This window comes from Paroedura picta, chromosome 9 (genome assembly GCF_049243985.1).
Source record: "Paroedura picta isolate Pp20150507F chromosome 9, Ppicta_v3.0, whole genome shotgun sequence".
In the NCBI taxonomy this organism is placed as follows: Eukaryota; Metazoa; Chordata; class Lepidosauria; order Squamata; family Gekkonidae; genus Paroedura; species Paroedura picta.
The window spans coordinates 4,763,229-4,787,127 of NC_135377.1; the positions used below are offsets into that span (position 1 = coordinate 4,763,229).

At 45.8% G+C, this 23,899-nt stretch overlaps 1 protein-coding gene across 15 annotated transcripts in view; it reads left to right on the forward strand.

The window, feature by feature from the left end:
- Positions 1-23,899, forward strand: part of PTK2 (protein tyrosine kinase 2) — a 248,292-nt gene that overhangs the window by 184,586 nt on the left and 39,807 nt on the right. For all 15 annotated transcript variants that reach the window (XM_077351407.1, XM_077351399.1, XM_077351401.1 and 12 more), the window contains 6 exons: positions 574-671; positions 6,612-6,696; positions 13,574-13,674; positions 15,440-15,555; positions 18,655-18,755; positions 20,115-20,204. In XM_077351407.1, the coding sequence (XP_077207522.1) occupies positions 574-671; positions 6,612-6,696; positions 13,574-13,674; positions 15,440-15,555; positions 18,655-18,755; positions 20,115-20,204 (591 nt within the window). The remainder of the gene's footprint in view (positions 1-573; positions 672-6,611; positions 6,697-13,573; positions 13,675-15,439; positions 15,556-18,654; positions 18,756-20,114; positions 20,205-23,899) is intronic.

Genomic DNA, 23,899 nt, shown 5'->3' on the forward strand with positions numbered 1-23,899 from the left:
TAATCCAGTTTTGCTTACAATGTCAGCAGAATGCATTACTTCCCTAGGTGTTTTTATGTGTTTTTTTTTCCTATTGTAAAAACCTGGTTCTTTTTCACTACCTTCTGCACACCTCTTTAAAAGTACTCTTAGCCAATTTGCTGATTAAGATGCCTAAAATATTGTATAGTGGAGAACTCTTAAACGTACCATTTGAGAAGGCTAACCCTTATTACCTAGGCTGCATTTCCTTCCATGTGCTCCTCTAGGCCATAATCAATTAAGATGTTCTAGTTTTGCATTTATTGCATTAATATAACTAAACACATTGGGACTAATTCAGTCTGTCTGAATTTCACAGCATCCTTTACGTAGGTTTTCATTCAAACAGTTGTTTAAGAGGATTCCACTGGGAAAGACAGTATTCATTATTATAGATAATAAAGTGCAGGAAACTCTAATCTGGTTTTCATGCACCAGACCATTTTGTGGGAGTTGCTTTGGGCTTTTTCTTTTTTAAAGCATCTTGTGGATTGTTTCATTTGAAAGCTTTTCATCAGTAGATTGAGATTTAAGTGGATTGCCTCCCAACAGCCAGGGATTACGAGATTCAGAGAGAGCGGATTGAACTGGGGCGCTGCATCGGTGAAGGACAGTTTGGAGATGTCCATCAAGGAGTTTACGTTACCCCAGTAGGTATTTTTTAATGTTGCCATACTTTTTCACAAAATTAATGCCTTTCCTTCTAATTACATTTTTTTCCCTATCTGCATTATTTGATTTCTGAAAAGGCTTCTGTTAACATGAATGTCGAGAGAGGAATTTTTTTGAACCCTATTTTTAATATATTGGGGAATTACAAATTAGAACTAATCTATCTGTTCTAACCTCCATCCAGAGAGCCAATTTGGTGTAGTGGTTAGGTTAGGAGTGCGGACTTCTAATCTGGCAAGCCGGGTTCAATTCTGCACTCCCCCACATGCAGCCAGCTGGGTGACCTTGAGCTCACCATGGCACTGATAAAACTGTTCTGACAGAGCAGTGATATCAGGGCTCTCTCAGCCGCACCCACCCCACAGGGTGTCTGTTGTGGGGAGAGGAATGGGAAGGAGACTGTAAGCCGCTTTGAGACTCCTTCGGGTAGAGAAAAGAGGCATATAAGAACCAACTCTTCTTCTTCATCATCCCAGAGGTGAAAATGGCCTCTTCTGTCAATTTAACAGGGAACTGGGTTTTTTTTAAAACTGTAACTCTTTTATTTACTGCAGTTGTGTGTAATGCTTCCCTTAGAATGCTAAGGTATGTCTTGCTAGTATGCTAACAATGAAAGCTTCTCATAGGACACCATGTAGAAGTCCAGCATTTTACCATTGCTGTGATCTGGACCCTTCTGCTCCCCTCCTCAAAGATATGCTCCTTCAGACTCGGAGACACACATTCTGTTGCTTGCAGTAACTAGGGGTGTGTGGTTCAGTGTTAGAGTGTGTTCTTGATCATGCAGAAAGTTCCAGGTTCAGTCCCTTGTATCTCCAATTAAAAAGAAGCAGGTGATGTGAAAGACCACACTTTGAGGCCTTGGAGAGCCACTGCCAATCTGAATGGAGACAGTTCTGATGTTGATGGGCTACGAGTCAGATTCAGTGTAAGTGAGCATGGACATGAAAATTCATACCCAGAATTAAATGTTGGTTTTACAGACACCGAGCCTCTTGTGGGGCAGAGTGGTAAGGCAGCCGTCTGAAAGCTTTGCCCATGAGGCTGGGAGTTCAATCCCAGCAGCCGGCTCAAGGTTGACTCAGCCTTCCATCCTTCCGAGGTCGGTAAAATGAGTACCCAGCTTGCTGGGGGGTAAACGGTAATGACTGGGGAAGGCACTGGCAAACCACCCCGTATTGAGTCTGCCATGAAAACGCTGGAGGGCGTCACCCCAAGGGTCAGACATGACCTGGTGCTTGCACAGGGGATACCTTTACCTTTTTACAGACACCACTGGACTCAAACTTTGTCCTGTTGCTTCAGACCAACATGGCTACCCACCTGAATCTATTTCAAGGGGACAAGTTGTGGTCCAGCTTTCCGTGCTGCATGTCCCAGTTTCAATTGTCGGCATCTCCACTAAAAAGGACCAAGCTGACGAGAAAGCCATCTGCCAGTCAGAGTAGACCAGGAGTGGCCAAACTTTGGCTCTCCAGATGTCCATGGACTACAGTTACCATGAGCCCCTGCCACATGCTCGAGTAGACCATTTTTATCTTGATGGACCAGTGATCTGATTCATGTCTGTTCAAGTGATTAAAAATAGATACCAAGTTTCCAGAAGCTTGGCATTTTTCCTCCTGTCTGCCTTCTTGATGCTGTTTGTATTAACGTGCACTCTGTGATTCGCCTTGAGACTGAGTAAGGCTATGAATAAATAAAACATTTTTAAAAGTAGAGGGAGCCATCCAGAAGGGCTGCACTTGGTCTGCTCAGTGTTCTTATTTTTCATTCCTGGCACGAAAGGCAGAATGAAATAAGAAGGAAGGAAAGGCGACTATGCACAAGAAGTTCTTGTGGGGAAATACAGGTTCTCCCAATCAGCACCTTTACCTGAACATTGGTTGCCATGAACACATGATACTGCCTTACAGTCAGGTTTATCCAGGTCGTCTGCTCAGGGTCTCCAGAATATATCTTTCATATCACCTACTGCCTGACCCTTTTTAGCTGGATATACTGGGGATTGAACCTGGGACCTTCTGGATGCCAAACAGATGCTCTACCAGAGAGCCATGTGGGGGAGTGCAGAATCGAACCTGGCATGCCAGATTAGAAGTCCACACTCCTAACCACTACACCAAACTGGATCTCAGTTTCTGCCTTTACAGAACGGCAGAGTTTAAATTCCTTAAGTAAATACCTGGAATATTTATTCCTACTACTCCCATGATAAATTGATTTTTTTTTTCTGTCCCAACATCTATACCTGATCATGCTTAAAAGGTAAAACTGTGCTGTTGAGTCGCAGCTGGCTCATGGCGATCTATGAAGTTCCATCTCATGGGGTTTCCAGTCAAGAGATGAGCAGAGGTGGTTTGCCTGTGAGCAAACTCTTGACATGAAGCAAAAGATTTCATTTATTGAGCAAGAAAGTGCTTTCATCAAAACCTTGTCAAAATGGAGGCCAAAGATGCAGGTCTTCACATATATCCCGAACCCCCCTCCCGTGGGAATCCAGTGAAAGCGGGAGAACATCAAATAGCCATAACCCTCAGATAAGGGATTCAGCTCCAAGGGAAAGGGGGAGGGAGGGGAGCAGATGGGTCGGTTAGGGGTGAGAAAGAGGGGAAGGGTGGAATGCAGTTGTTGTGCGCATGCTGCTGCTGCTGTACCAGCCGCCGCTGAAGTTGGGGTTTTGGCGAAGAAAAAGTTGAGAACTGCTGATCTAGTCCAACGCCCTGTGCCACACAGTGGCTGACCCAGTACCTCTGGAGGGCCAACAACAGGGCACAGAGGTTGAGACCTTCCTCTGAGGCTGCCTCCTGGCTCCGTGATTCAAAGGCCTAGTGTCTCTGAATGTGGAGGTTCCCCCCTTAGCCACCATGGCTAATAGCCATGGATAAATCCATAATCCATAAATCTATATAATCCCCCTGTAGTGTCCTGTGGGCATCACTACATCCTCTGGCAGCGAATTTCACATTTTAATCAGTCACTCTCCGTGCAAACAAGTATTCCTTTTGTCCGTCCTGAACCTAACGCCCATCAGCTTCATTGCATGGCCTTGAGTTCTAATATTTTGAGAGAGGGAGAAATAGCTCCCTTGGTCAACTCTCTCCACCCCATGCCTAATTCTACAAACCTCTATCATGTCCTCTTTTCTAAACCCCAAAGTCCTTGTTGGTCTCTTATCCAAGTAACTGATTCCGCTGAGCTTCCAAGCTCTGATGAGATCAGGTTGGTGAGAGCTTTCAGGGTTGCTATGAAAGAATTATGTGCCTTCAAGTTGCATCAGACTTACGGCAACCTCAGAAAGGCAAACGTTGAGGATAGGTGGTTTGCCGTTTCCTTCTTTGTTGTAGCAACCCTGGCCTGCCTTGGCAGCTTCCCATCCAAGTATCAGCTTAGCTTGCAAGCTGGGATGAGATCAGGCTGGTCAGAGCAGGGCAGGCTGCTTTAAATAGTAATAAAAATCAAAAGTGATTTTGTGAGAACGACAAAAAGGAGATCAAATCAGGGCTCTTGATTAAGCAATTGTTCAGAATAATTTAAAAGAATGTCAGCAGTTGTTTAACCAAGAGTCCTTATTTGATCTTTTTTTTCATCATTTCTCATAAAATCACTTTTGATTTCTATTACTGTTTATGTACTCATGGCTCGGTATCAGCAGGCTGCCATGTGTTTTGTCAAAAAACCATGTGAAGAGGCCTACATGTGCATACCAGCTCTGTTACAATTAATGCAAATTCTTCCACCAAAAAACCCCTTAGGTTGTTTGCATGCAGAGATATATGCTGATATTATACTGTATTATCTTGCAACATGCTCACTTCATAGGAAGACAACAATTGTCTTCAATACAGCCTGGACGGAGAACCACCTGCCCCTGGTTGGGGCCAAACATGCATCTTTAGGGCCAGGAATGTGCAGAAGAATGGCCTTGCTAGAGAGCATGCACATATTTGCATGAAGAAAGACCCATGGGAGTGGATCCAAACAAATTCTTGCTAAGTAGAAAATGCTTCAGCTTGGACATGGGGAGGCTGATCTGGGATGAATCAGCACTTTATTTATTCCGTTATGGATCCTGCTGAATTCAGATCGATTTGAACTCAGGTCTTCCTCCCCCCCCCCCCATTGAAACAGAAAAGTGGTTAGGGAAGCTCGGGGGGAGGGGGTTAGCCAAGTGCAGCAGGAGCCTCTTTCTTTTCTTGAAGGGAGGGGGGGAAAGAGGATTGGAGAAAGGAGAGGAGGGAGAAAAAAACCAAGAGGCAAATCTCTACCGAGAGAAATTAGAGCTTCTGGAGCTTCTGCCAAGAGAAGTTAGGCCTTCCCCTTTAAGGCAAGTCCGGGAACGAGGAAGCCTTTGAACTGAAGCCTTGGCCAATCAGGGCTTCTCTACCATGGAGGCTCAGCAGCAAGTTTGGAATAGGCAGAGATCTGCATGCTTCCTCGTGCCGATTTTCCAAATATTGAGGGTTATATTCACTGTAGGATATTGTGGGGGAAAGGTAGGGTCACTCCGGATCAATCATGCTTGTTGCAGAGGGAAAATTTAAATTGGACAAAATCAAAATGGAAATTGCATTCAGTGGAGACAGCAGGGACTGAATCGACCTGGGATTGGAATAAAAGCTCCGTGCAGATTCAGCCCTGATGTTTGTGGATTTCCCCTTCCCCTTTACCTTCCCTTGCCTCATCACATGCAATTCCCATGACTGCCTTTGGTGTAGAATATAATTGTTCTCTATATAATGACAAACTATGAAGAATATCTCCTGTCATGCTCCATTAAAGGTTGACAGGAACTGCGCCAGAGCACAACAACTGCTGGGCAAAGTCATTTCATTGCAGCTGCAAAGGAAAAGTTTGTCGTAAGGCCGAGTCTATGTGCAGTTCCTTATAGGTAGACCAGCTTTCAAAATTCTTTGTATCCAGTGCATGCTGACCTGAGCAGAGTCCTACAGAATTATACATTTTACATTGAAGACCATATTCCATCGGGCTGAACTCGGCTGACGATCCTTTCCTCTTGTAATACTCCTTTAAAGTAAAATATTCTTTTGTCTCTCTGCACCAAACCTCCTTTGAATTCTAATAAAGCAGCATAGTTTCTGAGGAGTGAGAAAAGAATGAGAGATTAAGGAAGAGGTCTGGAATGGCACCAGAATATATATACTGACACACTTTGAAACTTGCAACTATCATATTCATCTAAACAATTTAAAAGACATTTCTGTATAGATATAGGCATTAAACGAAGAAGAAGAGTTGGTTCTTAGATGCCACTTTTCTCTACCCAAAGGAGTCTCAAAGCAGCTTACAGTCGCCTTCCCTTTCCTCTCCCCACAACAGACACCCTTTGAGGGAGGTGGGGCTGAGAGAGCCCTGAGATTGCTGAAGAAGAAGAAGAGTTGGATCTTATATGCCACCTTTCTCTACCCGAAGAAGTCTCAAATTGTCTTCCAGTCGCCTTTCCTCTCCCCACAACAGCCACCCTGTGAGGGAGGTGAGGCTTAGAGAGCGCTGTTATTCCTGCTTGGTCAGAACAGCTTTATCAGTGCTGTGGCGAGCCCAAGGTCATCCAGCTGGCGGCACGTGCAGGAGCTCGGAATCAAACCCGGCTCTCCAGATTAGAAGTCTGCACTCTTCATTACTACACCAAGCTGGCTCCCAAGCTGGTCTACACAGCGTGCAAAGAGATGCTCAGCAATGTTCTGTCACTAGTCATTATTAAAAATCTCTTTAAGTGACTTTTGCGTAAAGATTTTCAAAAACGTGAAGCTCAATGAACTGAACCAAATAAGTAAATCCGAGTTTAACAGGAAGGGTGTGTTGTGTGAGAGAACGGAAGACTTCCTCTGTCCTAATTCTGAGCTGTATTTCCTCAAAGCTGACTCTGTTACTGACCTTTGTTTCCTGTCACCTTTCAGGAAAACCCTGCCATGGCAGTCGCCATCAAAACGTGTAAAAATTGCACCTCTGACAGCGTGAGAGAGAAGTTCTTGCAAGAGGCCTGTAAGTCGTCCAGCTCTTCTTAGTCATTTGTTTCACAGTTCCGCAGGGCCTGCAAGACGGAGCTCTTCCGCCAGGCATTCCGTTGAGGCCAGGGCACAGAAGATCTGGGTGGCTCCTCCAGATCTTCAAAGCACCAATTCTAAACATCTGGAACGTCTTTTGGGCTTAGCATCTGTCTTCCACCCTAGAGCACAGAATCTTAGTCAGGTCATTGAGCCTCAGGGGGGTGGCTTGGGGGTGGTAGTGGGATCGAGAGTTTTATCTTTATCATTGTTTTATTCTGATTTTATTTGTATTGTAAGCTGCTGTGAGCTAGGTGGTCCAGAGTGGTGGGTAACACTCAAACAAGCAAACCAAACAAAACTAGAGATGGGCAGTGTACCTCCAGTTGGACGAGATTCAGGATGCTCTTAGGATGGTGAGGTTCCAGGTTCTTCTTCAAGGATGCAAAAACTTTTTTAAGCATTCATTTATCCCCCAGGCAATGCCGCTCTCTAGAAGTTGGGCTTTTAGTGGACAGAGAGCAATGCAAACAAAAGAACAGTTACCATTTTCCCCATCTCGTTATGTGTCCTATTTTCAACCTGTTTAATCTCCCCAGCTCAAGATGCGTTCTTGCTTCCCCACTGTAGTTAGGATGCTAAATCTCTAAATTACAGCGCTCTCCTTGTCTCACACTAATAGCTTACTGTTTTATCATTTTATATGGTGCTTGTAAAGCACTCCACAGTTTTTATCACATTGTCCTCCAAACAGCTCTGCTTAGATGAGAGCAGTCTGCATTATGCCAAAGGACTGGTGAGGGGGACGAGAGCACCTTTACAGAACGTAGATAACAAGACACCGCCGGTTCAAGGGAGCTCCCCAGCAGGTTACACTTCTGGTAGCCAGTTGAGGCAATTGGCTCACTTTTTTTTTTTTTTTTTGGGGGGGGGGTCTAAGCTGTTTTCTCACTGAGGAAAAAAATGCCTATGTTCCAAATTCTGTTTGGTAGAGAAAAATGGTTCTAGACGATGGGGCTGTGGGTCAACGGAAGAGCCTCTGCTTTGCATGCAGAATGTCCCAGGTTCAATCCCCAGCATCCCCAGTTCAAAAAGGACCAGGCTGTTGATGATGTGAAAGACAGAGACCCTGGAGAACCACTGCCAGTGTGAGAAGACAGACCTTGATGGATCACTGCTCTGGTTCCGTACAAGGCAGCTGCATGCATTCAGATGTAGTCGCCTGATAATCCATCTTACTTGGTGTCGTGGTTTAAGAGCGGCGGACTCTGATCTTGAGAACCAGGTTTGATGCCTCCCTTCTCCTCCCCATGCAGCTGGCTGGGGGAACTTGGGCAAGTCACTGTTCTCTCAGAGCTCGCTCAGCCTCACCTGCCTCGCAGGGTGTCTGTTGTGGGGAGAGGAAGGGAAAGTGATCGTCTCTTTGAGAGTCCTCTGGGTAGTAAAAAATGGGGGACAAAAACCCAGCTCTTCTTTTCTGTAGCAGCTGCATGGTGCCCCACCTGATCTCTATTCAGCAAATATCTGATCACATTGACTGGCTTGATAAAGGGGACAGTTTTCTTGCCAGTTTCACACAATTCTTCTGCAGCTAGAGCAGAAAGGCTCCATATGATATTAGCTGTGCAAGTAGGTGAGTGAGAGGGTTGTGAGTGTCCTGCATAGTGCAGGGGGTTGGACTAGATCAGGGGTAGTCAAACTGCGGCCCTCCAGATGTCCATGGACTACAATTCCCAGGAGCCCCTGCCAGCAGGGGCTCCTGGGAATTGTAATCCATGGACATCTGGAGGGCCGCAGTTTGACTACCCCTGGACTAGATGAACCAGGAGGGACCTTCCAACTCTATTTTTCTACGATTCTATGATTATGGGAAGGCTCAAGGCATGGCAGGTTACAGTGGATGAGAGATAGGATTGTGAGTGTCCTGCATGGTGGAGGGGGTTGGACTAGATGACCAATGAGGTCCCTTCCAACTCTGTGATTCTATGATTCTAAGTCTCTCAGCTTGTGGATCAGCTCTACATTCAACTTCACTTTCTCAGCACCCTAATTTATAATTATGTTTACAATGATGGCCTAATGCAGTGAGGCAAGTTGCTATGAAGCTGCTAATAATTTCCAGGACAAGGGGAAGATGTTGCAAAAATTCCAGATGGGAGATTCATGAGAGTTGTAGCTTTATTTCTCAGGAATTTCATGCAAGAAAAATTAATTTGACTTGACTCCCATGAGATGGCTTTGTGGCCAGGAATAGGAGAGCAATTTAAATGAAGGGCATAGCAATTAAAACTCCAAAGGCCCTGTCCAAAAGCAATAAGTGAGCTTGTCTCTGGAATCTTCTGCCTCAGTCTAATTTAGGTAATTTCCTTTTTTCATTGTCACATTGGGACATTTCTGTGACATTTTATGTTTAACTCTAAATACCAGCGTTCTCAGGTGTTAATGCCAAAAGGAGGACAGAGTATCAAATTAAGGCAATGTCAAGTGACAATATATATCAAAAAGGCCTGCTCCTTTGTTTTAAGGAAATGACTGCAGACAAAGTCCTTTGTTCGTAAAGTCACCATGAGTCAGAAACTGACTTGATGGAACCAAAGAACAACGAAGCTTGTTTTGGGTGGTTGCAGTTCCCCACCCTTTCAGGGAACCTCATTTTGATTTGAAAGTTATGTGGATCTCCCAAAGCCTTCCCCTCTTCCTTCATCAGCACCTGCCATGAGCCAGACAGCACCTTTTGAAAGCCGTGCATGCTCATGGAGAACAAGTGATGATAAAATAGTTTCAAGGAAACATTAAGGGCTCCCTCCAGTCAAGTCTGATAATGGGACTATATCTCTTCCTTTGTTCTGCCATTTCAGTAGGGTTTTTTTCAGGTGGCAACCTGCTAATGTGCAAAATCAGCAGATGCCCTTACGCGTACTTTATCTATCAGTGGAAAGTTTGCTTGAGGAAAGCTCCATTTCTGTCCTGCTTAATGTGCCATGTTAATACTTATGCTAATTTTCAGTTATTTCTTGTGACACAGCAGCCAAATGTAAAGGGGTGTCACTAGTCAGCTATGTTTGTATCGTGCCATTTATTCATATACAGGAGTATGGGTTCTGGGCATGGCAGGAGAACTAAACTTGAGGATCTGGAAGTTGAACCTCCTATTTCCTGCAGTGTTGTGTAGTCTCTCTCTCTCTATCTCTCTCACACAAACAGAGAGAAAGAGAAAGAGAAAGAGAAAGAGAGAGAGAGAGAGAGAGAGAGAAAGAGAGAAAGAGAGAAAGAAAGAAAGAAAGAAAGAAAGAAAGAAAGAAAGAAAGAAAGAAAGAAAGAAAGAAAGAAAGAAAGAAAGAAAGAAAGAGGGAGGGAGGGAGGGAGGGAGGATTGATAGAATGAATACCTTAACTATGTCCTCAGGTGTAAGTAACCAGTGCTCTGACCTAAATAAGCTGACCTTGTTAGATTTTGGAAGTTAAAGAGGGTCAGTCCTTGTTAGTACTTAGTTGGGAGACCACTGAAGAAATCCAGAGTTGCTGCACAGAGGCAGGGAATGGCAATCCACCTCTGTTCACCTCTTGCCTTGAATACCCTCTGGGGATGCTCTGAGTCAGCTGTGGCTTGATGGCAGAGTAAGTAAATGGCAAGAGCCACAGTCAAAGCACTTTAACACACTTTTCGGAAGCAAGGAAGCAGCCCTGCGTTTGCCCACCTTAGTAGCCTGGCCATCTGAATTTACTCCGCTGCAATGCTTGCAACAGGCTAGGCCCAAGGGGTTGATGTTTTCCAAGCAAACTATTTTGAGTGCCAGCGTTTAACAAGGCATTACCCTCAACAGGAATAACAAGAGCCATTGTGTGTGTCTAAAGCAGGGGCAGTCAAACTGCGGCCCTCCAGATGTCCATGGACTACAATTCCCAGGAGCCCCTGCCAGCATTTGCTGGCAGGGGCTTCTGGGAATTGTGGTCCATGGACATCTGGAGGGCCGCAGTTTGACTACCCCTGGTCTAAAGCCTAATGTGGCAACAATTAGAAACATTTTCATTCTCAACGCCAGCACCGCAATAAACAGTTTAAAACTGAGGACGACGTGCTAAATTTATAGCCGCTACCCAGAGCATGAGCAGCCGAGATAAAGGAGCTACTTTAATATATGTTTGGGGAAATACTTGCGTGTGTGTCACGAGATAAGAGGCTGATGTCCCAGGTCCGGCTGAAGGATGCTATCTCCCAGCAAGGAGAGGCACACTTTATTGTGCGCCAGGTATTGCCGTTGCGTTGCCAAGCCTGATAATGGGGTAATTATGCTCGTAACAAATAAGATCTGATACGAACCAGAGCACTAAATGAGATTTTCGTCTGGGCCCCACAGCCCTGTCCGCCCTGTCTTCTATCATTGCTATAACAGCATCATGCATCTGTGGCTAGCGAGCCATTTTTCCTCTTTCTACCAAATAAACATCTTGAATTATTCAGAAGCATTATGAGAAGATAAGGAGTGCCAAGGTTTAAATAAACTTGCCAGGCTCTCTCTAACTTCCCCTCCCTCAAACACAGCATTGTTTTTTTCTGCAGTTTCTGTGAATTCCTTCCGGTCAGAGAGAGACCCACTAAAGCAGGGGTAGTCAACCTGTGGTCCTCCGGATGTCCATGGACTACAATTCTCATGAGCCCCTGCCAGCATTTGCTGGCTGGGGCTCGTGGGAATTGTAGTCCATGGACATCTGGAGGACCACAGGTTGACTACCCCTGCTCTAAAGCTCTGAACCACTTGTGCTGAACTGACCATTCAGGTCATTTATACTGTCTGGTATAATGTTTCCCATTCTCTTAACTGTGGCTAAGAGATGGGCAAGGAGTCACTGTGGCTCACTGGTAGAGCATCTGCTTTGTATTCAGAAGGTCCCAGGTTCAATCCCAGACAAGGTAGCAGGTGATGTGAAAGATCTCTACCTGAGACCCCGGAGAGCTACTGCCCATCTGCTTAAAGAATCCTGACCTTGCTGGACTGATGGTGTGATTGATTGTAAGGTAGCTTCATCTGTGTTCTCTGTAGATTCAGGCCCTCCTCCCCCATATCCTTTTTTTGTTCTTCCCCCCTCTCTTAATTTAGAACTTGAAAACTAATTTAAGCCCCCATTCAAAGAAGGCAAAAGGCATCACATCAAAATCACATCATAGTTCCACTGTAGACTCCATTGGACACACCCCTTCTGGAGGTGTGCAGTTCTGGAGGCCTCACTTCAGAAAGGACGTGGAGAAAATTGGGGGGCTTTAGAGGAGAGAGTCAAGAATGATCTGGGGCCCGGGGAACACATCCTATGAGGAATGGATGAGGAATTTGAGCCCGGAGAAGAGAAGGTTGAGAGGGGATATTTGTTGTCTTTAAGTATTTGAAAGGTTGTTACTTAGAGGAGGGCAGGGAAAGGCTCCTTTGGCAGCTGAGGATAGGAACTGCAGAAATGGATTTAAGCTATGTGTAGAAATATATCGTCTAGTTTTCAGGAAAAAAAGATTTCACAGCCAGAAGAGCTCAGCAGTGGAATAGGCTGCCTAAGGAGGTGGTGAGCTCCCCCTCACTGGCCGTCTTCAAGCAAAGGTTGAATACACACTTTTCTTGGATGCTTTAGGATGCTTAGGGCTGATCCTGCGTTGAGCAGGGGGTTGGACTAGATGGCCTGTATGGCCCCTTCCAACTCTATGATTCTATGAAACTCTCACTTAAAACTGGTGGCAGAAGGTGCCGTCAAGTTGCAGCTGACCTCCAGCGACCCCATAGGATTTCTCAGGAAAGAAGAGTAGAGTTTCCAACGCCTGCATCCGGGTGGCAACCCTGGACTTCTTTGGTGGCCACCCGTGCGAGTACTGATGGGGGCTCACCCTGCTTGGCTTCCAAGATCTGACAAGACCAGGCTGGTCCGGGCCTCCAGGTGATAGTGGATGTGCACATTTGTGTTGATGCAAAGTTAATTGCTCTCAATGCTGAAGAGGGACAGGTGGAGGAATTTCAGAGCAAAGGGAAAAGTGAGCCTATAAATTGTTCTAGATCTCGTAATGCTGGTGTTGGTTGTCAGAGCTGCATCAAGGTTTTTACTTTCAAGGTCTTACCTATCTGAGGGACCGCTTATCTCATGCCCCCTGCAGGGCACTCCGCTCTGTGGGTATGAATATATTGAGGGTCCTGGGCCCCCAGGAGGCATGCCTGGCCTTGATCAGGGCCAGGGCCTTTTCAGTCCTGGCCCCTGCCTGGTGGAACGAGCTCCAGGAATAGCTGAGGGCTGTGCTGGAATGGTCAGATTTCTGCAAGGCCTGCAAGACGGAGCTCTTCCACCAGGCTTTTTGGTCGAGGCTGGGGTCCATGCCGGACAATAAGATCAGGCCCTCTCCCATTCTTGTACAGTCTGGACCCTTGAGAGGGGGCTTACCATCACCCCCAGACTTACATCGGATGGACACAGCCGGGACTAGAAGGAACGGAGGAATAGAGGTTTAGGATTATCTGACCTCCATCTTTCTGGATTACTATTTGTTATCTGTTTTCTTTGGGGTTTTTTTAGCTTGTATTTATGGGGTTGTGTTTTTAATGTAAGCTGCCGCAAGCCAGCTTATCTTGGAATGGTGGGATAAAAATTTAAGAAATAATAATAATAATAATAATAAATAATAATATAGTAGCAGCAGCAGGCAGAGATGGCTGAAAAACCAGCATGGGGCGGCACTTCAAGTGGGCCTTCGTATGGAGGACCCCCGACTTCTCCCACTGCTTAGTCTGGAGTGTGTAACTGGGTCGCCCACTGCTGTCCAGCTCTCTGTCCAGCCGGCCAGCCATATCCCTCCCAGACGCCAGCATCTTCCTTTTTAACGGCAAAGCGTGTTTCCCTCTCTTCCAGTAACGATGCGCCAGTTTGACCACCCGCACATCGTCAAGCTGATCGGCGTCATCACTGAAAACCCCGTGTGGATCATTATGGAGCTGTGCACACTAGGAGAGGTAGGAGGCGCTTGTGAGCACTCTTCTCTCTCTCTCTCTCTCTCTCTCTCTCTCTCTCTCTCTCTCTCTCTCTCTCTCTCTCTCTCTCTCTCCCTCGCCCCTTGGCAGATGTTTGGTGGGGAGTTTGGGAGGGCGGCTTGCTTTTGCCAGCAGCTGGCGGGAATAGTGCACTCCGAGGCAGAGCCATCAAAAGGCTGGAGCTGCAGAATCCTGGGTTTAAATCCAGCCCTGGAGCCATTGGGAAGAACTGCCCTGGACAGAAGGATCTTGCACCTGTTTGCTCCCCAGGGCTGAATTGGAGGCGGAGACCTCAAGATTTCCCCCCCACACACACTTGCTAGGAAGAAGAAGAAAGCAGGGGAGTGCTAGAAAATGGAAACCTTTATGCATATTTCACGCAGAGCATGTATATGTCAGCGGGTAAAAGTCAGAACGGCCGTGCCTTTGTTGGGGAGGCATTTCTGACAGGCTGGCTTTGAAACCAGGCTACAAAACGGCACGGAGAATGGACATGTGGAGACGTTACGTAAAATTGATTTCACAGTTCAACTCCCTTCTGATGCTTCAGCTTGAGTATTTGACATAAAAGATTATGATTATCCTCTTACTGCTGTTTCTAACAGTTCTTAGTGAATCTGTTTCCCCCTCCCCTCAAAAAAAAAAACACTTGGGGGGGAATACTGAAGGGATTATTGTACTTGTAAGTGTCTTCCAGGAGACAGATGAATATCAGGGAGGGCCTGTGGCTCAGGGGTGGAACTCCATTTTGGCATGCAGAAGGTCCCTGGTTCAATTCCCGGCATCTCCAGTTCAAGGGACCAGTCAGCTGGTGATGTGAAAGACCTTGGCCTGAGATGCTGGAGCGCTGTTGCCATTCTGATTTTGACTTTGTGCATTAATATAGAAGAAGCAGAGGCAGTTCAGTCCCAGATCCCTCAGGTGGATGCCCCCCCCCCCCATATAGTAGTTCTTACTATCATGGACAAGGGCAGCATTTGCTGCTGGAAGGAGCTCCTCTTTTCCTACTGGCCTCTTAACGTGTTGCTCAGGAGTGGAATTGACCCAGGGGAAAAGTGGCAAGCAAAGGCCAGACAGTAAGCAGGATGTTTGAGTGGCATAAGGCGCGCCATATCCCCGGTCGAGGCATGGTGAATGCGCCATTGCAGTACCCCTAGGGCCCAGGGGGTCAGAGAAGAGGGAACCATGAGGAAGCACTGCTCTTTGGATGCAAGTACGGGAAGAGGCCGGGTCAATCACGTTTTAGCCAACAGGCAAAATATGATGTTGCTTTTGGTGTGGAATTGGGCTGGTGGCAGGGATGGAGAAACCACTGCCATCTTTGCTAAGAACAATTGGGGTGTGTGAGTTTGGGCTTTCATCCAGGGATCTTTGCCAGCAGGTGTCTTGCCACTGCTCTCCTGTTCAGGAGTTGAAAGGTGCTGAATGAAAACGAGGCCTGGTTTTTTGGTTTCCTTTTGATAATTCCAGTGTCAAAGACTGTCCAGGAGGCAACAGTTCTAAAATGTCACCTTGGCTCTGGATGAATTCCAGGCAGCGTTTAGTATGGGCATGCAAACCCTGAGTTTTAGCAGTATTTTAGCCTGTTTTGCATGCTTCATCTGAAAGATATGTGAATCAAAAGGTGGTTAACATAGGAGCACTGAATAATTCTTTCTCATTTAAGTATACCTTTGATTCGTCTGACCTTCCGGTGTTTCTCTCCCCCCCTCCCCCCCGCCCCGGTTTATCTCCTTTACCCCTAAAGCTGCGGTCGTTTTTGCAAGTAAGAAAATACAGCTTGGATCTGGCGTCTTTGATACTATACGCTTATCAACTTAGCACAGCACTTGCCTACTTAGAGAGCAAAAGATTTGTACATAGGTAAGATAATCATTTTAAACCACTTGGTTTTAAATTGGAAAGATGCATGGATGGTTGGGTTGTTTAACACAGGGGTAAGTAAATCAACCCGTGGTCCTCCAGATGTTTATGGACTATAATTCCCATGAGCCCCTGCCAGCAAACGCTGGCAGGGGCTCATGGGAATTGTAGTCCATGGACATCTGGAGGACCACAGGTTGACTACCCCTGGTTTAACATATACGTCTGATATTCCGGATAGAAATTTGGTTTCGGAATCCAGGATTTCTTTCTCTCATTGCTTTTCTTGTTTGTTCTGACTGGAATTTCCTATTAAGAACAAGATGTTTCTTACTCGGAATAGAGCTCTGAATATTCAGAACGAACTTTTTGGGTTGTGCTTCCCTGTGCAAAGCATTCCCTTATGAGCTCTTCCAGAGCCAAGAGAGGCTTGGTTGGCGTAGACTGACACCTACTGGTAGTCACCGTCTTTAGCAGTTTCACGCATTTGCTTCAGAGGAGTCCAGCAACAGGTTGGCTTCTGCCACGTATGCGGGTGGTTTCTGAACTCCCAACTTGAAACCACCCACAGCCTTCCAAACAGTGCTGAACTCAGCAAGCTATTTTGAAGAGTGGAAAGAACATTAAGCAGAGTCCTCCTTATGTTGTCAACTGTAATTAAATATGAAAGGAAGGAAGAAAAAAATACATGCATAACCAAACCTGAACATCGAGCAGATGAATGATCAGCACGAATTTCTGGAAAGAAATAAAGTGAAGGAAAGGTCGCCTTAAGTTGTCGATAACAGAAGCTCCTCAAAATATCAGCCAAGCACCTATTTATTACAAAACGTTTGTGCCACCAAGGTTTAGATCAAATCAAGCCTAACCTTTCCCTAGAAGCTAGCCTGACTAAACGAAGGCTCTCATAAGATGGTCACATTATGAGAAGACAAGAGTCACTGGAAAAGACAATAATGCTAGGAAAAGCAAGAAAAGTTGACCAGCCAACATCAATCAATCAGTATTTATTTATGGTCATTCAGACCAAAATTAAAATTTTCTTGGATGCTTTGGGCTGATCCTGTGTTGAGCAGGGGGTTGGACTAGATGGCCTGTGCGGCCCCTTCCAACTCTATGATTCTGTAAAATACAAGCAATTAAAAATTAAGACAATTTAAAAAGAGAAAAAACAGCAATAGTACTATAAATTTTTTAAAATCTGACAACATAGAAACTTTAAGATGTTATATTCAATATTTAAAACATAGTTTAAGCTGCCAGTGACAAGTGGCTCTTTGTACTTTTGAAATTGGATGACAACCCAACAGAAGAAGAGCCCTGCCGGATCAGAAAAATGGCCCATCTAGTCCGGCCTCCTGTGTCACACAGTGGCCAACCACTTCCTCTGGAAGGCCAGCAACAGAGCAGAGAAGCTGAGCCCTTGCCGGAGGTTGCCTCCTGGCTCTGGGATTCAGAGCCTTAATGCTTCTGAATGTGAAGGTTCCCCCTCAGTAACTATGGCTAGTGGCCACTGATAGACTCTCTGTGTAAAGTAGGATTGATTTTGTTCTGTCCTGAGCCTGCTCCCCATCAGCTTCACTGGGTGCCCTCAAATTCGAGTGTTTCCGGTCAGGGAGAAAAATATCAGATGGGTCAACTTGGTCAAGGAAGCCACGGCCTTCAGGCTTTAAGACCTGCGCAGGGCTGTGAACAAGAGGATTTTGTGAAGGGCATTAATCCCTAGCGCCGCCATAAGTGGGAAGCCACTGAGGGTACTTCTCTCTCACACACAAACACCCACACTCATGCCCCCCGGAGGCCTCACAGTTAAAGCAGAACATATAATAAAAAACAATCCATAAAAAATTAAAACAGAAAACTGAGGTCGATATTAGACACCCATAAACCAGTAATTAAAACAGAGCAGGAAGGAGGGATTATTATGTATTTGATTTATATCCTGCCCTCCCAGTGAGGCCAGCTCAGGGCAGTGCAGAATAAAGATCTCTTCACCCACTAGCAGGGGTGGAAGGGGACAGATGGATATCCCTGGGGAAAGCGGTCAGTGTTTTGGTGCCATGACTGGGAAGGCCCCCTCTCATATAATTTCAGAAGCTTGAGGGCAGGGCCTTAAAAGGTGACTGCAGTGATTGTGAATAGGTTGTGAACTTAGTAGTCGTGAATTTAGGCAGATTGTGAGTGGCTGGGCAGAAGGGATTGTGTCTGAGCTCGGCTCTTGTGTCCCTTTCTTGCATGTCCAGGGAAATGCTGATCACCACTTTGGGGTCAGAAGGAAAATTTCCTCTAGACTAATAAAATCAGAGTCCAGTAGCACCTTTAAGACTAACAAAGATTTATTCAAGGTGTGAGCTTTTGAGTGCAAGCACTCTTCGCCAGACTAAGCACTCGAAAGCTCACCCCTTGAATAAATCTTTGTTGGTCTTAAAGGTGTTACTGGACTCTGATTTTATTGTGCTACTTCAGACCAACATGGCTAAAACAAAGAATCCTAGATATCCATCGCCAACAGGATTTCAATCAAGTAAAAAAATCCACTTTTTCCAATGCCTCCACTTAATAATTTGAGGCCATTACCTTATTTGTCTAATCTTGTTTTCCCAGAACATAGGAGATCATTTACTCTCTTACGATATAACATGCTCCCATCCGCTTTTAGGGAAGGCTTATTCAAAAAAATACCCATCTGTGATCGTTTATGCCTCTGCCAGGATGGGAGCATTGAGACATCTGAACATGTATTACTCCAATGTAGGCTATACAATCAATTCAGGGGAGAACTTATATCTTCCCTACAGAATAAGCCCAACTCAGAGGCAATCACAGACATGTTGTCAGACAAAAGCACAGAAATAACTTCTGTTGTGGCCAGATTTGCTTGGAGAGCAATCAAAACAAGGAAGAGCTGGTTGGATTCGGAGCGACTTAGGTAGAGATAGTCTCAATTGCTTGTGAGTTTTAAAACCAGAATGATTCTTATAGCTACCCATTTGAATCTTTCCTCTAGACTAGACTGACCAGGGATTCTGTTTGCTTTATGGCAAATGTTGTAACACATTAATTCCATGCAGGACAATAACTGTTCTTTTCTTTTGGCAGAGATATTGCTGCTAGAAATGTGCTGGTGTACTCAACTGACTGTGTGAAATTAGGTGACTTTGGTTTGTCCCGGTATATGGAAGACAGCACATATTACAAAGGTGAGGAGGTGGGACGTCTTAGAACTGTTGGAACCTTATCGACAAACATTTTGTTTCAGGAAAATAACATTGAGAGTCATGACAGCTTAACTGGATTCTCCACCGTCAATTGATTCCCCACCACCACCATTAATCTGCAAGCATCCCTCTCTATTGGCTGTTAGCCATAAGATATAAATAGCACTTCCATAATAAAGAAGGGGAGTTCTGACTTTTATGTCTTCGTTGTAAACTAACTGGAGGCATCTTAGGAAAAGGGAATCAAACACTGGGTTAGTTAAATGCCAGATCTGACAATAGCCTGAAAAGGCCAGCTTCTCTGGAGCTTGCTGGTTTCCTACCCCTCTTGGAGAAGAAGTTGGTTCTTATATGCTGTCTACCCGAAGGAATCTCAAGGCAGCTTCCAGTCGCCTTCCCTTTCCTCTCCCCACAACAGACATCCTGTGAGGTGGGTGAGGCTGAGAGAGCCCTGATATCACTGCTCAGTCAGAACAGCTTTATCAGTGCTGTGGCCAGCCCAAGGTCACCTAGCTGGCTGCATGTGGAGGAGCGGGGAATCAAACCCAGGTTGCCAGTGCTCCGAACCACTATACCAAGCTGGCTGTGGACCAACCCAGCATGACTCTAGCCTTCCTTTTCAACTGTGATTCTTGGTGTAGTGGTTAAGAATGGCCGCCTGCCACTCCTCATGAAGCCAGCCGGGTGACCATGGGCTAATCACAGTTCTCTCAGAGCTCTCTCAGCCCCACCTACCTTACAGGGGAGAGGAAGATGATTGTAAGCTGTTTTGTGGCTCCTTTGGGTGGTAAAAAGTGGGTAATCCCCCCCTCCCCCTTGAGCCTGGAGCGGGTCACAAGATAACATTTGCTAGTGACCCTTCCGGTATTGAGGATGACCAGAGAAGCACACAACAACAACAACAACCACAACCACAACCACAACAAGAAGAAGCCTTTAATAGCATATAAAAGCACAATATAAGAAGGGAAAGTGCAAAGGGATCCACTGCTAGAGAAAACAAAGGCAAAGATCATGCTTTAGGGTAAGACATAATACATTCATGATTTCTCATGGCAAGATATAAAAACTTTGCAAGTGGTTCAATCATATCAGGGTTCTGGGATGTCAAAAGAAACTGAATCTTAACGTTCATCCGAATGCAGTTCTCTTTTACACAGCAGTGAGTTAAGAAATTTAGCTCGGATCGAGGAATGAAATGGACAGTGGAACAAAACGTGTGTCATTGATTCTATACAGCATAGTCCACAGGGGCACAACCTAGCTGAATGCGGGATGAGAAGCACGCTTTCTTGCAGGCCATCCAGAAGCGTTCAGCCGTCTTTTCTCTCTGCCCTGCAGCTTCCAAAGGAAAACTGCCCATCAAATGGATGGCTCCCGAGTCCATCAACTTCCGACGTTTTACCTCAGCTAGCGACGTGTGGATGTTTGGTAAGTGAATGTCGGTGAACTCTTCCTTGGGCAAGGCCCGGTTTTCCAAATGGCCTTTCCCCGTTATTTACGTGGCCCTATCCGAATGCCCACCATCGCCAGGGGTCACATGGAAAGAGAAGGCATGTTTGCGATACGGACTTCCCAGGGGCTGCAGGCACATCTGTCTGCTCAATGCTCAAATGTCGCTGCCTCTTCATGCATCCTACCTGTTAGTGAAGCTGAACCCCCTAAAATTGGCATGGAAGGCCAGCTAGGGGGGGCAACGTCCCCCTAAAGATGCAGTATGCCCCTCTCTGACTTTCTGTCTTCACTGCCTCAGATGTAGCCGAGGCCAGGAGGAAAGAGGAAAAAAAATAGTCAGCTTGTTTTTAGTCACCGAGTAAAAGCCCTATTGCTCCGACTTGCCTGTGTGAAGGAATGTGAATTTGGGGGATTGCAGAATGCCTTGGCCAAGCCCTTGTCAGCAGTTAGACAAGGAGGCACATCGGATGATTACAAAGAAGTCCCCAGACAAATCCTGTTTCCCCAAACTCTGAAGGTATTGGCTTCTCAAACTCCCCAAACTGGTTTTAACTTTTCCAGTGTCTTTGTTTCTGTTCTTTTGTTGAGTTGCTCAAACTTTGCAAAACAATAAAACAACGTCAAACTCACTAGCTAGGCATGAGGAGTGTCCAGTGTTGTTTGGGCGACGTCTGGTAATCTTCTGTGGCACAACAACAAGCTCTGGCTGTGTGTGTGTGTGTGTGTGTGTGTGTGTGTCCCCTTGGCAAGTTAAGTGAAGACTGCATCTCTTCTCAGGTGCCCCCTCTGGGGATTAATTCAGGATTATGCTAACCACATCTCGATCCTGGCCCAGGCTCGCCTGATCTCATCAGATCTCCGTTTCAGTCCTAGTCAGTGCTTGGATGAGAGATCACCAAGGAATTCCAGGGGGGCTCTGCAGGGACAAGCCGTGGCAGAGCATGTCTGTGACTGGAGATGGGAGGATGCACTCCTCCTCCTGAAACGGCATGCTGGACTATAGGGAGCCCTTTCCCTAATTCCACAGGGCTCATTCTTAAGCAACGTCCTGCTCTTTCGTTTACTTAGCCCCAGCTTGGTCACAGCAGAAAACAATGGAACATTATTTATTCATTCATTCATTCATTCATTCATTCATTCATTCATTCATTCATTCATTCATTCATTCATTCATTCATTCATTCATGAGATTTTTATCCTGCCACTCCCCACAGGCTCATTGGCCTTTTTATTTTATAGAGTTGACCTTTTATTTTATTTTGTATCAAGCTTAACAAAAGCTGCAAAGCATGGGAAGGATGGTTCCACCTTCACGGTGTTTGAGAAAGAGTGCAACGTGAAAGGAACTAGAGCTCCTTCAGAGTCAGTAACAATTGCTTGGAGCTGCCCAGGGTGTGCATTTGTCTTCAGAAATGTTCTACCTGAGGATAGGGAAGGCAGTGCGAGAGGAAACCCCGGATGATGCCAAGCCCCCGGGCAGGTTTTTTCTCAAAAAATGCATTACCCAAAGCAGCCTAGTTTCGATTGAAACTACTTTGTTCCTTGTTTTAACTCCCAACCCCCCCCCCCCTTTGTTGAAACTAAACCTCAGACGGGAACACAGTTGTCTGCAAGTAAGAACAAGCCAATGGAAGCTAGCTAAACCCAGTGGCCGCCTGGGCCTCTTCCGATCGTGGGGCAGCAGGCCTCTGTCTGAGGACGGATACGTGAAACCTCTCTTCATGGATCAGCGCGAGTGAATTATTAGTTGGCAGGGCTGAATGTTCATTCCGCAGGTTTATGAGTTTACGGCGATGTTGGCTCTGGTGTGGCATCACAGTAGAGAAAGGAAAAGCGTATATTGAAGTCAGCATTTCTCCTGAACAAAGCGAACGTTAAAATAGAATTCCCTCTCACATCCCTCAGCTTCTTCCCAATTTTTGAGAAACTTTTTTTTTTAATTTTGGACTTTGTTGGTTAAGGAACAGACCCATCAACTACAGCCGGTGGGCATTCTTAATTACGAGAGGGAGAAATCTTGGTTTCCCCGATGATAATTACATGCCTCCCGGTAACGGGACATGCAGTGCATGAGTTAAATGATACTTTTGCAGAGTTGCCTGAACATTAAGCCAAGCCAAGATGAAACAAGAAGCTGTTTAGGGAAAGCGTGTAGAAACCTCTGCTTAAGGGAAATGCAGATTTACCTCCTAAAGAATGTTGAGAGAAGGACCCGGCCACTTTCAGGAGGAAATTCTAGACTAGATATGAGTCCAGAAGCAGCTTTGGGTGTATAAGATTTTGAGAGTCAAATCTCCCTTGGTCAGATACCTCGTAGTCTCCAAGGTGCTACTGGACTTGTGTCCAGCTCTTCTACTGCTGACCAACATGGCTGCCCTCCTGAATCTGGCCTTTATGATCCCAAAACAGAAGAGAGGATGCCAGACCCCTGTCCTCTGCAAAGGGATATGACCCACATGCTATCAGCTGCCTCTAACAAAAAGATATCTGAGCCCCTCCTGCCACCTGAACCTTCATATGCAAACTTAATGTTGCCCTCCCCTAAATCATACTCCCCACCCTAGATTTAGGTCCAATAGCACCTTACAGACCAAGAAGGAGAAGGTTGAAATTTTCATGAGCTTTTACCGTGAAATTCTTGTTGGTGTCTAGGGTGCTGGTGGACTGTGGGCGATCACAGCTGCCCTCTGAAAAAGTTTTCTTTTTCGATGAACATCGGTACTCAAACTGTACTCCCTTGCCCTCTCGGGATTGGAATATTGCTGTTAATTCACAAAGACAGCTCTCCTTTTAGTTTACTGATTAATACGGTGTGGCCTCTTCTGCACCTAAGATACCATGGGTCCTCCAGTGAGCTTTCTGGTCAAGTAAGAACCTGCTTAGGCTTCACATTAACCTTTTTAGGTAAGGCACCTCCTTCAGGAAACAGTTTCTTATCTACAGGTGTGGGCAAGAAAGCCTCAATCAGCTGGCATTTAAATCCGATGAGGATAGCGCACACAGCTATTCTCGTATCTTATCAAGCAACACTCAGTTTGCATCTACTGAAGCAAAATCTAAAGAGCCCCTGAAACCTAGGGACACAGTGTTGATAGTGGCACGGATGTGCAGGATCCTAACCCCATGTCTGCCATTCTATGTCCAGATGCCAGCAAAAAACATAGCCAAGCCGAAGCTGAATTTAGCCACATTTTAAGCAGTCTGAAGAGTGGAAATATATCTTCCTTTGTTGTCTGGGCAGAATGGCCTAGGCTAGTCTGCTCTCACCAGATCCAAAAGCTATGCAGGCTCAGCCCTGGTTAGTGTTTGGATGGGAGACCACCAAGGATATTGAAGGTCACTGTGCAAAGGAAAGCAAGGACAAACCACAAGCGAACATCTCTTGCCTTGAAAACCCTGCAGGGTCACCATGAGTCAACTGCAATTTGGTGGAACTTCCACACCATATCTTACTTTGTTTGGTTGGGGTGTTAATAGCCCAGAAAATTATCATTTTTTGAAATGACAGGGTGGATAGGTGATATGAAGAAGAAGAGAAAAGTTGGTTCTTATATGCCACATTTCACTACCCGAAGGAGTCTCAAAGCAGCTTACAGTCACCTTCCCTTTCCTCTCCCCACAACAGACACCCTGTAAGGGAGGGGAGGCTGAGAGAGCCCTGAGATTACTGA